The sequence below is a fragment of the Dermochelys coriacea genome, chromosome 15 (genome assembly GCF_009764565.3).
Source record: "Dermochelys coriacea isolate rDerCor1 chromosome 15, rDerCor1.pri.v4, whole genome shotgun sequence".
Lineage (NCBI taxonomy): Eukaryota > Metazoa > Chordata > Testudines > Dermochelyidae > Dermochelys > Dermochelys coriacea.
Genome location: NC_050082.1, coordinates 21,968,606 through 21,983,573, shown reverse-complemented (window position 1 = coordinate 21,983,573; position 14,968 = coordinate 21,968,606). Strand labels below are relative to the sequence as shown.

The window sequence follows — 14,968 nt, the reverse complement described above, 5'->3', positions numbered from 1 at the left end:
TAAAAGCTCAAACACATTAAACTGTTTAATAAAATACTGATTTTTCAGTTTGTTTTCTTTATAACCACTTGCAAAAGTATTGCTTTCCATATCGCCTTGCATATGCAGTATTAAATACAATAGGTAAAGAAATTAAAGTAGAACAGGCTGAAAGAGTAAAAACTGCATTTACTCTAGAATAGGAATGTGTTGCTGAAAGGTTCTAGCCCTGTAGCACATTAGCAAAAATTACATAAACGACACCAGGACTGAAGACATTAGGGCTAAGAGACCTCCAACTGATATTACACATTCATTTACTGAGACTGAATTTCAGTCTCTCTCTTTCCATGCACTTGAAAATATTTAAGGATGTTTAAATGGAGATAATGAGACTGAGAACATTAGATAAAAGACTTGCTTATTCAAAGGACACAAGTTTCCCTAATGTCCTAATACACCTAACTCTGACCTTAAAAAAAACAAAAATAAAATCCTGGAGTAAAACCAGTTAAGTCCCCGAAAGTGTCTAACATGTATCAAAAATTATAGCAGCTACAAAATAACCTACTGTATTGTCTAAATGCACCCAAGACCATTTTATATTAAATACTGAAGTGTAGGCTTAAAACATTTGTCCTATTTGCAACGAAAAATCACTTGCATACAAGCCATCCCTTTTTATCCAGGCTAGTCAGACCTATGAAGGTTAGGTTGCCTGCACTTGTCCCAAAATTGATCTGTTGAATTTAGTTTCCTCAAATTTTTAAAATTCAGAGGAGGAGATTTCTTACTAATGTCACTGAACCTCTTGAACTGTAACCAGAACTTCAAGGAAATACAGGTGCCTTCAACATAATAAAGACTGCTGAAAAGTGCCCCCCCCGACCCACCTTCCTTCATTGAACAAAGTTCTTCAGTTAGGAGTGAGCCACATTATACAATGTTTCCTTACTAGTTTTGACTAGTTATATTCAGTTTCCAAAGATGTTAAGTAGTCCCAACATGTCAGCATGAGCACAGCGCCTTCAATACCTAGAGTACTGAATACTCAATATTCAATACCTTCAATGCACTTTCAAGATCTGCATTTTCCCTACAACAGGGCATATGAGCCCCACTGACATAAGGCACTTACCTAGAGGGAAAGGGACGGGGTGAGAACTCATGTAACATGCAAGTTTAAGGAAAGAGTCCCATTGGAGAACAGTTTAAGATCTCGCAAACTATCAGTTCATTGCCAGTTAATTTACTGTGTGCTGGTCTAATAAACTGCTCTTCCATTTCAGATAACGTCAGGTCCTCCCATTGGCAGTCACTCCATTAGTCCTTGATCTTTGACGGTCATATTTCACAGAAACAATAAGGAAAAGCAGGAGGGTTGCTCCTTGGATAGCCGCCAGCAGGAAAAAGTAATAGTTTAAAAAGCAGCCATTAATGTTACCTAGAAAGAATTGGAGAGGAAAAGTAAATACACATAGGGAGTATACAATCCCGCTCAGTCCTATAAGAGCTTAGATTCATCTCTGCAAAAGGTGTCGGCAAAACAGAACCAGGTCATATTTCCATCATATAACCAGTATTTCAGTTTTTGGCATTATCTAGAATATAAATTGCATTTCTAGGAACATTACAAAGCACAGCTTGCAGGCTGTGCTTTGTATTTTGTGCTTGTCTCTCAAAGTCAGTAATGTCTTTATTTCTCCTCAACGATTGCACACAACCCCTCAATGTTACAGGAATTACATGTGTACAGAGGAGAGCACAAGCCCCCCTTAGGCCTAAGAAGTTTTTAAAAAGTATTAGCAGCTGGAGAAAAGTAGACTTATAGACAGAAAAAGCTATGAAGGTGTCTCCCTTTTTTATAATTAATTTTCAACTAATGCAGAACACGAATTCATTTAATAAATTCTTAAAAGGGACAAAGAAATGTAAGTGCTAACCAGAAATGTTTATAAGTGATGTACCTATGCATTGCCTTGTGGACTCACTTATACTGATAAAACAGGGTAGCTGAAAAACTATGAAATGCATATCTAAATATATTTTTGCTCTTCTCCCAATTTAAACAAAGGAGATCACACACAGTCACTTTATTATTAAAAGAGCTACCTTGCTAAAAAGGAAAGCAACTCTCTTGCTGGAAATGCTACAAACCAAATATGCTCTCTCAAGATTGCTATCAGAGTAAGAAAAAAGCCTCTGAAAGTAATGTGCTTTTAAATTTACAAGCTATAGTTTCTTCATTTTAAATCAGAACCCCCAAAATATATTTTCTCCTCAATGGGAGAATGCCCTCTCACTCTGAAACCGAGCTTAATAAGTAAATGGACAATCTTACTCTCCTGGAAGGTATGGAGAGTTAGAACAAGATTAAGTGGTTAGGTTTATGGCTTACTGCTTATATAGAAAAGTAATCAGTTAAAAAAAATTAAATGATTATGTTGATACAGAAAAAGTTTTGATATGAAAATGACTTAAATCACTGAAGATTTCATCTCTCAGACATGTGCAAAACTATACGGCCAAAACTAATCCAATGCATATTCAAAGGAATGAGTGAGGAACATTTCCAACTGCCCGGCACTACCTCCACCTCTAATTCTTCGCTCAAAACATCATCATTTGTTTTTGTACATTTCTTTAAACCTGCTGAGGCATTTTCATTGCGACTTCCTAGCAATTCTGCATACAAGATGTAATGTATATCAAAGATTTACGAATGATGATTTTTTACTTTTATTACCTGAATTGTCAAAAACCTTTTTTCCAATCCACTTGCCACAAATTTGTACAAATAACTCTTGGGCTTGGTCTACACTACCAACTTACGTTGGTATAACAACATCGCTCAGGGATGTGTAGACAGTGCTATGTCGATGGAAGGTCTTCTCCCATTGACACAGCTACTGCCTCTCGGGAGAGGCTCTCCCATCAGTATAGTTAGTGTCTTCACTAGGCACTACAGTGGTGCAGCTGCAGCACTTCCAGTGTGGATAAACCCTTGAACTGTAAGTTGTTTAGAAACCATTCATTATGCACATGCAATATTTGAGATCAGAGCAGTTTTGGACGATACCACTCATATGGTGTCTCTCTCTAACCCAACTGGATATATAACTGAGAATCAACTTTTAAATACAAGTTCAAAGCTTGCTTTCTCTAAATAGTCTCCAATAGCACTAAAAATGCATTCTATGAAGAATCCTGTCAGAAATCCCATTTGCTAACATATTTACAGAAAGCAAACAGTGAAAGCAAAGTTTGTGTAAAAGTTTGCACTATTATTGCCAATCTCTAGTCATTAACAGCCTTACACAAGACAGTTTTTTTCTTCTAGGTCCACTGGATCATTCTCTTTTCATCTCTTTAGCCATCCAGTGTTCTAATTAAATACATCCACAGTTTTTAGCCAATACTACCTAAGCTGTTTCATGGAAAACAGAAGTTTATGCAAGGAAGATGGCAAATGGTCTAACTTTAATGATCTCCTAGAATATAGTGAAACTGTAAAGCTTTAAGGTAAAAACATATGTTTTATAAATCATTGAAATGGATGAAGCACAAACAGAATTCTGAATTTCACATATTACAATTTCTTTAGACAACTTCTTAGCCTTGTTCAATATTACATGGTGCCTGTGTGTCTGAAGGCCTCAATCTCCTCTCCCTGATCAGCTGAATGGGGAAATAAAGAGTTACAAAAATGGATGCTATCATGAAAAATTTAAAAGCATTCATATCAAGCCATTACTGCAATTCTCTTTCAGCTCTCTCAGAGCAAAGTTAGGAATCCATCCAACTATGTGGAACTTCTTTCTGGTTCAATTCACCTCTGACATTTCCTCAAAGTTGTTTTAAGCTAGTGATTTGTGGCACATTAAATACTTCTAAATTAAGAAAACTCATTGGTAAAACATTATCCTTCTATTAAGAAATAAGCTCCTACTATTGCTGAATTTTCAAGAATACACTATGGCTCGCTTCCAACATGCCAAGAGCTACAGTCAATTGGACCATTATGACTTTTATAAGCGAAAGGGGGAAGCAAGAAATAGAGAAGCACACAGCAATCCTTACAAGCTTTGAATGCAGCACACATACGTGTTGAGATGAAGTTACTGTAATTATTGAAATTTAAGATCTAATTAAATAAGCTTATAATAAAAAGCAATAAAAGCAAAAGCAGTCTTCTCTTGACATTTAAAATACAATATACTTCAAAACTCCATTTGAAGAGCAGAAATAGTAATTTTCCTTTGTGGGACAGGATGTTAACGCCATGAAATCTTGATTTTTATGGCAGAAATAATTTAATCATTTCAATGTAGCAATCAACGCTTAAGTGCCAGCAGACAGTGTGCTCCACTGCCATCAATGGGAAGTAGTGAGAGAACACATGGGAGAACATTTAATGCCCCTAGTTTATACTGCATTTCTTTAAAAATTTATAGTTGTAGAATATCTAATGAAAAATTCAAAAACCATTCATTCACAAAGCTTCAGCCTCACAACAGATGGGGAGGGCCCTTGAAGACTTTACTTGGTCTTACTGATTTAAAATTAGATACATCATTTGCTAAAACATTTTTAAAGTAAACAGTGAATTTAATACTTTGAAAAGTATTCAATAGCACTAAAAAAAAGAAGCAGCCCTATTTATTCACTGGAGAGTAACAGTCCACGTAGCAGCAACACAAGATACTACAAACCAAAGCCACCTCAATAGTAGGCCTCAACCCCGATTCCAAGGTACAAACTCTGGGAATGCAAGGGGAGCTTAGAGCTCTGCAGCTGCTGTTTAGGGCCAAGATAGATAGGGATTTCTGGTAATTCCCTAGTAACAGCTGTCCACTGGGAAGCAGACTGAGCACCCCCAGCTTATTCTACACAGCTGACCAAAGGAGCCACCTGAGGCAACACTTTTCAGTCTTAATCAACCCAGGAAGCATTTGAGCCAATCTATATTTTTAGATGAGGGTGCTACTTTTTCTGAGAGTGTTACCATAGCCTAAGGAAAACAAGATGGGATGGATCATGCTAGAAAGGGGGGGCAGGGGAAGGCTAAAAAGGCATTTCTAATTAAAATTGTCAAGTGTGACAAACATTATTTTATAAATAGTAACTTCTTCCATATTTAGTGCACATCTCTTGAATTATATTTATGCTATAAGAATGGATAGATTTGATCACCAAAGTTGCCATGGCAGAATAAATCTTGACCAAGATTAACAACTTGTTTTAAAATCTTTTTATCTTCAGGATGAACAACCAACAACCACAGAGGAACTAAGTCTCCCACTGAGAATTTGCTGGTCTGGTCCTGTGTTGTTCAGTCACTGCTCTATTAGTCTCTTATACTGTCTAGGGTTTAGCAAGAGAGACAAGGTGGGCGAGGTAATATCTTTTATTGGACCTCACCTACCTTGTCTCTCTGAAGTCTTGGGACCGACACGACAACAACACTGCATACAGGGTTTCCCAGCAGCTCAAGAATCTCAAAGAAAACAAAAGTTTCCCATTCACCTCATCTGAAAAATCTCAAAATGCTAAATTATGGAAATATTTTCTACAACATAAAGATTACTCCTCTGAAAGCCATGACAAAAACACATCCTTAAAAACTCAACAGTTACAGGTATGTCAAAACAAAATGCTTGTTACCACTGTACAACCAGATGAAATGCTGGACCTCTGTCTTTGGAATAAATTTTGTATTTGTGATGACTCCTGTGTAAAGATTAAGCTTTTGGCCATCTGTTTTTAAAAGAAGGAACTTGTAAAATAAAGATGCCAACTTATGGCATGAATGCAGTTTCCAGACAAACTGTTAAAAAAGCCTAAATTACATCTGATCTAGCAGAAAGGGCAAAAAAAATTCAACACCATGTTTAACTTTAGGCATAATTTTTAGAGGGTACATAAAACTGCACCTGCATATCAATGTTAACCTAATTTATTACATCTTTCACACACACTTCTTGCTGGAACTAATCAAGCCACTAAAGTCTGTAAATGATTTTATGAAATTCCTAAGGTGCCACCTACTGGTGCCAATGATTTTGTTTAACTTCAACTGACAGTGAAACGTATGGCTTAGGTTGGACTATAAGATAAACTGATTGCTAGGTAGAAATGCAAATTTAACTCTTGTATGATAATTGCCACAAAGTAACATGAAATGCAAATAATCAGCACTATGCAGTCAAAAACCTGTTTCATTATTTTCACTGAAAATTTGTGAAATTAAAAATATTTTAAGAGACAGCAAAAAAGATTCAACTTTCTTCAACTGCTTCTACTAATCTAGACATTCCAGCTAAAATATTCTTAAATGTACAAATATCTTCTGGTGATCAAAAATAGTAACACAGCTGAGCAATTAACTGAATCAGCGCTTTTATAAAGTCCACTTTACAATATATGCATTTCTTATGTATCCATTTAAGACAGTATCTCAGCTCCAACTGTAGCAATATGCAAGATGAAATTGTGTCTTTGCCATATTAGGAGGGTTTATAAATTCAAAGTGTTACAATTCTAAGCTAAGAAAGTTCCCACCCTTGAAATGTAATGATTTCTGATAAAGCGTTTTACTTCATTATCCTCCAATACATTGAGGATTACTTACCAAAATCTGTATGATTACTCATCCAGCCAATTGCGTTAATAGACACCAGTGCCAGCAGTCCTGAGCCAACAAATGATCCAATCCCAGAAAAGAAAAAGAACAGTCCCATAATGGCACTCTGCATGGATTTAGGAGCAGCTGAATATGCAAACTCTAGGCCTGTATTAAAAGAAAAAAGGTATCAATCTGTAAGAAATTAACATGCTTGGTTACCAGCTCAACGTGTCTGCTAATGACAAACATCTAAAAACGTTGAAAACACCACATTTGTACAAGGTTAAAAACAAGAACTTGGATTTTCAGGACACTAATGGATTTATGTACCCAACTCCCATTGATTTCCAATGAATATCTTACTCCCTTGGACTGCTCTGAAAGTCTTAGTAAAGGTTATCAATGGTTTATATTTGCATTAAGTCCTGAACTTATATATAAATATAAAATAAAAATATTTTACGTGCCGCACCACTCTCCTCTTGTTCTTTTAACAAGTGTACAATCTTTTAGCAAACAAGTTTTCTCAGAATTCTCATGTGTTTCTGGAAATCATTCACTTTATTTTACAAGTCAACTGATAACAATCAAGTCTCATCGTATACCAGAATCAACAGTCCATCTAGGGAGTTTACATTATATTTGGCTTTCAATCTTATCCAAAGTGAGTTATGCAGCTAGGACACTGTCCAGCCAAACTGTTTTTAATCATGGTTTGTCTAGTCGGCTTTAGAAGAGTTTTTAAAAGACCATGTTTGAGCCTTGATGGAAGGTGACTACAACATGACCTGGGCTTGAAAATGTTTTAAAGTAGTTTTCATAACAAAAGCCAGTTCTCTTGACTCCCATATGGTCTTCACGGCTAGACCATACTCCCTCATATTTTGTGTTAGGCCATTTCCTGGCAAGCAAAGCCTCAACTATGCCAGCCAGTCTTCTTGCCCCTCTGCCTGCTCAAGAAGTGACTTAGATTGGTGAAGATCCAGATTTATCAAAGAAATTGTTTCTCTGACAGGGCTGTTATGAGAATTTGATGATCCTTTTCCCACCATTCAGTTTTTGTTCTCGGAGACTGTCATTTCTGTACTGAGTTTTTTTTAAATGGATGATATTTATAACCACACTGCCCTCTGACAAGAATAGTGGCCTCAAGGATAGACTGAGGCAAATCCTATATCCCCCATGGACGTTCGTTTCTGTCAACTTGCAGCACTTTGGGTAAGTCTCAATAGTTTTTAAAAACTCTGTTGGGAGTACGGGAAATTAACTATTTAACTTTACTTTGGGCAGATGGAACCTAGAATCTGCATATCAGACTAATCAGTAGCCCCAGTGCCCCAACAGCATATGCTGTTATAGGCCTGATCCCACAAAACGTATGTACATGCTTAACTTTACATAGTCAGAATTCTACTTAAGTCAATGGGACTACTCAGAGGGCATAAAGGCAAGGAGCCACAATTTTTTTGCAGAATCACAGCCAAGGTATGGTCTACAGGTAAGGGCAAGGGATGGGAGACTTAAGTCAAAGTAGTCTGCCTTGTCCTGAAATTAATGGGAAGGACTCTCCATACCTCCTTTATGCCTCTTTGCTGAGGCATGGCTGTGCACAGGAAGCAAGCTCAGAGCTATCCTCCGTTCACATAATGTTGAAACAGCAAGTATTTCTTTAACACTGCTTGACTATCACTACTCATCCATACACAGCGCTTGATAGGAACACAATGATGTTTTCCTTTAAGGGGAAAGGCTTAAGACTTCAAGCAAGATGGGTCAATTAGTCAGGGCCAGAGGGTGCAGTTCTGTTCAGACAAGGAAGTGCATCAGAACTACATGTTCTCCCTTATTGATCTGTAGTGCCACATGGGAGATCGTGTCTGAACCACCACATTGTTTTCCCTTCTCCCTTGAAGCAAAGGAAACTTGAATGCTGCAAAGTGACATCTCTATGATTGAAGAGTGTTGAAGAGCCTTTTTTCAGAAGTCAGACTGGAGGCTCCAATAAATATAAATCCAGAATGTGAGGCTCAGTGTCCTTATAGATCTACGGAAGCCAACAGTATGATTCAGTATTTTATTTAATATGACAAACACTAAAGAGGTTAAAAATTTGTCCAAATCCTATTTATTGGGATGTTTTGCCACTAATTACATTTGAAATCGTCTCATTCTTATTTGGCCAAAGCCCAATTAAAAATGCAGCAGTCTGTTCATCTTAAATAAAACTGTAACCTTTCACTAAATAACCCCATTGTCAGAAAAGTTTCCAGACTATCTGAGATTCAGTCTGGTGACCAGACTGGATACCATTCACAAACTCAAACTGAAGTACACTGAGTGAAAGAACACCAGTCTGATTTTTTTTTCTTGGTTCCTTCACAAAAGCATTGGACTTGAGTGATACCTTTAGGGGGAAAAACACCCAAAAAAATGTAATCCTACATACTTCTGTAATTAAAAATCAATCAATCAATCAATCATGCTTCCAAACTTGAATAATGTTCCTAGTCACCTGAATATTTAATCTGGCCTAAAGAACATAAAATCTTTTATTTGCCTTCAGCGATATTGCTGCCTGCTGGCAGCCATTGATAGCAATTTCATGCTACCTCAAATAAACAGTTTTGAAATGAAGCCCTCTACTTGGTGGTGTCATGTCAGATTAAGATTCCCAGCTAAATAAGGGTGCTTTAAGAGGATTGCAGGGAATAATACAAAAGATTAATGCAATGTGTGTCATCTTTTTAAAGGTACCTGAAGTGAAACTAATATGGTTTAATAAAAGTATGCTCAGTTTTACTGTAAACAAAAACAAACATTTTTCTGCTTTTAACATATTCAGTTTTTTTGAACCAAGTACTTTCAAATCAACAGTATTGTAACCATTAACATTTCACTTTTTTTAAATTGAATTTCATAGCACAACCGATGCGCCCATCAAATTTAAAAATCATATTGAAGCATCTTCCATTCAATCTTAAAGCACCTTCTGGTTGTCAGTCATTTAATTTACATAATGATCAGAAGATTGAAACAAAGCTTTGTAAAACAAAAAGGAAGGAAAGGGTAATATAAAGAGCAATTAAGATCTGTATGAACTCCCCAGTTCAAACAGGTATATTTGTATTGCCCCTCCTCCCCACCAAAAAAAAAAAAAAATAGACCACACAGGTTTTGAAGTTACAAAACCATTATTAGAGCAGCAGCAAGCGCAAAAGAACAGAGGTGCATGAGAATAGGACAGGCCTTAAAAGGTTTTACTTCCTGTCTATTAAATCAAGTAGTACAAACAACCTGGAACTTAGAGCTCAACAGAAGAATTTATCATTTTTTTTTAAACCACTGATCCTTTGACAAATACACTGCAGATATGTGTTACATTTTGTTTGGAAACTTCTATAAATTGTGTAATAATTTGCACAGTCAAAAGAGAAAGGGGACATCTCAAAGAGGGAGGCACCAAATACCTTTTTCCAGTAAAAAGGCATTTCTTGTAAGTCAGTTGCATACATGAATTCAGATTTTGAGTTAACATGATTCCCGCAATGTTGCTAAGCAACTATTGCTTTATTCTCTGCTTTAAGCTTTCTCTGTAGTTGAGAAAGACATTAAAATAGAGATGACATTCAGGAAGTGACTTGTTTAAGCAAGAATTCCAATTGCTTATTCTGAAGTGATAGAAACAGTCTTCAGGAGCTGGGGGTGGAAAAATATCCTAAGGTAACAGGAGATGTTATGGATGTTATTACACATTTAATAAAACTTTACATCGTAGAGGGCAGCATTGATTATTGCAAAGGATCCGCTCTGCACTCCCACAACACATCTTCCCTATAGGTTAGCAATGCCAGTCCAGACAGCATGGTACACCCTATCAGGGGACAGAAAAACAAAGAAGAAAAGCTTGCACCTGCTGCGCAGGCCAGTTTATTATACTCCTAAGTAATGAAGAGCAAAATGAAGTCAAATGTTGGGGAAAACATGCAAAAGGACAAGTGCCTCAGAAGTAGAGAAGAAAGTAGCAGGCGGTGCAAAGAGTTAAAGGTTATGAAATGAACATGTAAAAAGCAAGAAATGAAAGCTCCTGATCCCTTCTGCTCCAAATAGAGTAAGGTTGGGAACAAATCAGTACCAAGTAGGCCATGACAGAGGTCAGTTTGCTACAGCCAAGATGGCCTCTGAGGCCATACCTCACCTATCTGAATATGGTGGACTTTTAGATACTTGAGATAGTTTTATGCACCTTCATATTGTAAAAGATGGTTATAAACCCTAATATCTAGTGCCCATTCATGTAAATGCATAATACTTCTTTCACATGCAAAATTCATGGAGGATAGGTCCATCAATGGCTATTGACCAAGATGGACAGGGATGGTGTCCCTAGCCTCTGTTTGCCAGAAGCTGGGAATGGGCGACAAGGAATGAACCACTTGATTACCTGTTCTGTTCATTTCCTCTGGGGCACCTGGCATTGGCCATTGTCGGAAGACCGAATATAGGTCTAGACAGACCATTGGTATGACCCAGTATGGTCATTCTTATGTTCTCCTTTTGCACCAAAACCCAGCCCACTCAGAGGGTCTTACCATTTCCTAGTACTGGTGTGCCATAGCAGGACAGATGGAAGCAGAGGGCTGATGAGCCGAAGGCTCTCTGCTATTGAATGAGAGGGAAACAGACTATATGGGAACTGGGGATAGCACAAGCCATGTGCTCCGATTCTAACTTACTGATTTAGTCAAGTGGGACAAAAGGAGGAGTAACCTCTGAAAACCATCTTGTCCCATGATAGGATTTCACATTTTTTTTTCCCATCTAAGGGAATAATCTAAGGCAGAGGTTCTCAGATTCCCTGAGAAGGCACAGCCACGAGCTGGGGAGATGCCAGCTGCCTGTCTTTTGACCAGGCTGTACTGCTGCCAGAGTGGATTCAGAGCTCCGCTTGGTGTGGGGACTGGCCAAGGAGGGGTGGACATCTGGGGAAGCAGCTTCACCCATTGCTCTGCTGCTCAGTTTGGTTATGCCCACAGCAATGCAGGGTCTCTCCTGCTTCCCCATCTTCCCCCGGCAACCCCCACATTTCCTCTGTGCTCCATTCTCCAGTGGAGCTGGGGCTCCTCCATCTCCCCCTGTGCTCTCTTTGGCTGAGGTAGCCCATGCAGTATCAGAAGGGCTCCCCTCCATTCCCACAGGCCCCCATCTCATCCCTATCCTATTCTGAGGGCTCCCCTCCATTCACTACTGATCTGCTGCTCGTCTTTAGGCAGTGGGGCTGGGCAAACTGGGATGACCAGAAGGGCTCGCTTTCTGATCAGCTGCAGCTGTTAACTTCCAGTTCAGCACCCACATCACAATAGCAGTCCCTGTGCAAAGTGGGCTCTAAGCTCTGCAGCAGCTCCTAGAACCACCTTCCTCCCTGTTCTCTGGTGCCACAGGGTGCCAGTGCCTGGTCACATCAGGTGCCAGGGTCCTGCGCAATTCCTGCCTGGAGTGAGGTGCTACCTTCTGCAGGGCACCAATGCAGCTGGAGAGTAACCAGTTGGTCTCAGCCAGGTATAGCCCCAGCTTCCCTGACCAAGCCACAGCAGAGGCCCATCCCAGCTACCGGCTCTGCAGCCTCATCGACTTCCCGCTGTACTGGACCCACACACAGCTCATAGTGCTGCTGGACCTGTGAGTACCACACTGTCTCACTGCCCAGGAACCCCACTGCTCCAGCCTACCTGCACTAAAGGGGGGCCCTGCTCCCTACCCATGAGCCTAGTACCAGGAACCCAGTGACTTCTTCCCATGGCCCCTGAAAATGAGGTAGGAGTTGCAGTGTCAACTGGTGTTACGGTTTCCAAAAGCATTTGGGCAGTGTTATTTTAGCTGCTCTGATCTGTATTTTCTGAACACAAAAGGTGCTTTATGAAATAAAATTAGTACTTCCGACACAAATACTCTTACCTATACTGATCAAAGCTCTTTACCTATTACTTGTATTTCTGCAAAGTATACGATTTTCAGTTCTTCATGTTCTCACAGTAAACTATGGGGGAGGGGGAAATTGTTTTTTCTTAAACTTTGTTGTATGGAACCTAAGTTCAGAACCCCCCAGCTAAGGGGAAGAAACTAAGTTCAATGTTAATTTGTATAGATGTTTAAAGTTTAAGATACTGAATTACTGTGGCTATTAATATATCAATTTATGTTATGGCGCTAAGCAAAAGTTTCATGTGACTATGTTAACTGGAGTAAGGTCACTGAGGGAGTGATCTCACATTAGGACTAGCTAGCTCTACTATGCTCATACTGTATTAAAATACCTATTTATAGACCTAATTGCAATAGGTTGCTAGTGTTATTAACTGAATATTGTTCACAAGCTCCAAATACGTTTCAGAGTAGCAGCCATGTTAGTCTTTATCCGCAAAAAGAAAAGGAGGACTTGTGGCACCTTAGAGACTAACAAATTTATTTGAGCATAAGCTTTCGCCAGCTACAACATCCAATGAAGTAAGCTGCAGCTCACGAAAGCTTATGCTCAAATAAATTTGTTAGTCTCTAAGGTGCCACAAGTACTCTTTTTTAGGCTCCGAATAGTAAACAGAAAGAAGTTTACTGAAAGAATCATAACAGCAATTTATTTATTGTTTAATAAGAAGAAACCAATGCAAGCCATGTCACATACAAAACAGCAGCAACAGATAAATGGTCTGTGCTTTTTTTGTGCTAATGAACCCTATTGTGCGTGAAATAGACCAGAAAATAAGATTTTATAGTCTCATTCACACTCTCCTCTCACTTCAGCTTCAGCCCAAAATCAATATGATCTCTCACTGCTGTCCACTACATAAAACACAAGGATGGCATCCAAGAGATTTACAGACGCTTGTGATTCAGTTCCAGGAAGATGTGGTTTGAGTGGTGCTTCAGTTTACCTAGTACTTACCACATGGAGTACTAAATAAAATATGCCTTTAACAATTATTCTAGAGAAAAAAGCAAGTCTTGAAAATCATTTCCAGCAGACTCTTTAAAGTTTTTTTTTTACTAGAGCTACTTAACAGTAAGCAGAATACTGCTCCTCTGACCTTGTTGGCTTATAGATCAATGCCTCCTGACTGGCATAGCCACACAGTCAGCCCTGCTTTAATAACAAACCAGCAGTCTGCATGCCAAGCCAAGTCAGTGATCCTGAAAGATTCTTTTTCAATCCAGGAAGATTGATCAAAAATGTTTGTTTATATTGTGGGCTAGAGGGCTAAAAGCATTCATTTTTCAATTCCAATGTTATGGTAAATTAACAATAGGTGACACTTGTTTTAACTTTTCATGGTAAGTTTCATGCTCAGGAAAGCAAAAGATTAACGGCTGCACTAGCAAGCCATGTGAGAGATTTCCCAAACCACTGTCATCTTTAGGCTAGCCTACCCCTTGGCTTTTCTTGACCAGAGACTGCAAGGGGTGCTATGTTGTGTGGCAGATTATGTTGGCAAAAGAAGAAATCAAAACTAATTTACCTGTGCAAAACACTTACACTGAAGGAGCTCCAGAAAACAATTAGATTAGATTTGACACATTACAGTCTACCAAGAAGGTGGCACTGAGATCACTAATAATATATCACAGGACAGGCGTATCAACAGCTTGTCACAATCTAATCTAAAAAGGAATCCAGGGATAAAAACAATCATTGGCCTGGGGAGTTAGTTAGTCAGTTTACTTGGGAAAACACTATCTTGCAAAATGAAAAAAACAAAACAGCAACAAAAAAGACTGCCTCCATGAGACAGACCTCTGTGGTATTTGGAAGAGAGACGTAATCTAGGTATTCTTTAGAAGTGCTTTTTGCTAAAACAATGGAACTCCAATTATCTGATCTAACTGGGACCAGGGCGAGATCGAATAACCAAAAAAAACAAAACAAAACAGATAAACCTCAGAATGGGCAGGTAGGGCTCCTGCTGTTAGCCCCAGCGGCTGGGGATCTGCTGTTTTAATTTTAAATGAATTTGATTTAAATAATTTAAATAATTGCATCAATTCCTAAAGCTAGGATACAAACAATGTTGTGTCTGATACATACATGTAGCACAACATCTGAAATGCACTGGTGGAGGGGAGGGGGGAAAAAATCACCTTTTCTACTACAGATACACTAATATTAACAGAAAATGCATTTCTTCCTCCCCCGCACCTGCCTGGTAGTTGAAATACATTTATGAAGAATGATAAATGTGTTTGGCTTTTAGCAGATGTTCAGAAGATGGTGCAGTTTTCCAAGCTATTCTTATGGTCAATAGGCTAATAACATGGGTTAGTGCCAAAGAGACTGTGGCTGTGAAGAAGCCTAATTAAACACCTTGACTGTTTATT

General features: G+C 38.6%; 1 protein-coding gene across 2 annotated transcripts in view; it reads right to left on the bottom strand.

The window, feature by feature from the left end:
• Positions 1-1,048: 1,048 nt before the first annotated feature.
• The window catches only part of SLC15A4 (solute carrier family 15 member 4), a 49,698-nt gene continuing 35,778 nt past the window's right edge, over positions 1,049-14,968 (bottom strand). The window contains exons 7-8 of one of the 2 annotated variants that reach the window (XM_038373789.2): positions 6,611-6,769; positions 1,049-1,423 (exon numbers count right to left, since the gene is read on the bottom strand). In XM_038373789.2, coding sequence (XP_038229717.1) covers positions 1,275-1,423; positions 6,611-6,769 — 308 coding nt within the window. In that variant the 3' untranslated portion in view covers positions 1,049-1,274. The other variant, XM_043497935.1, reaches the window with a different exon arrangement.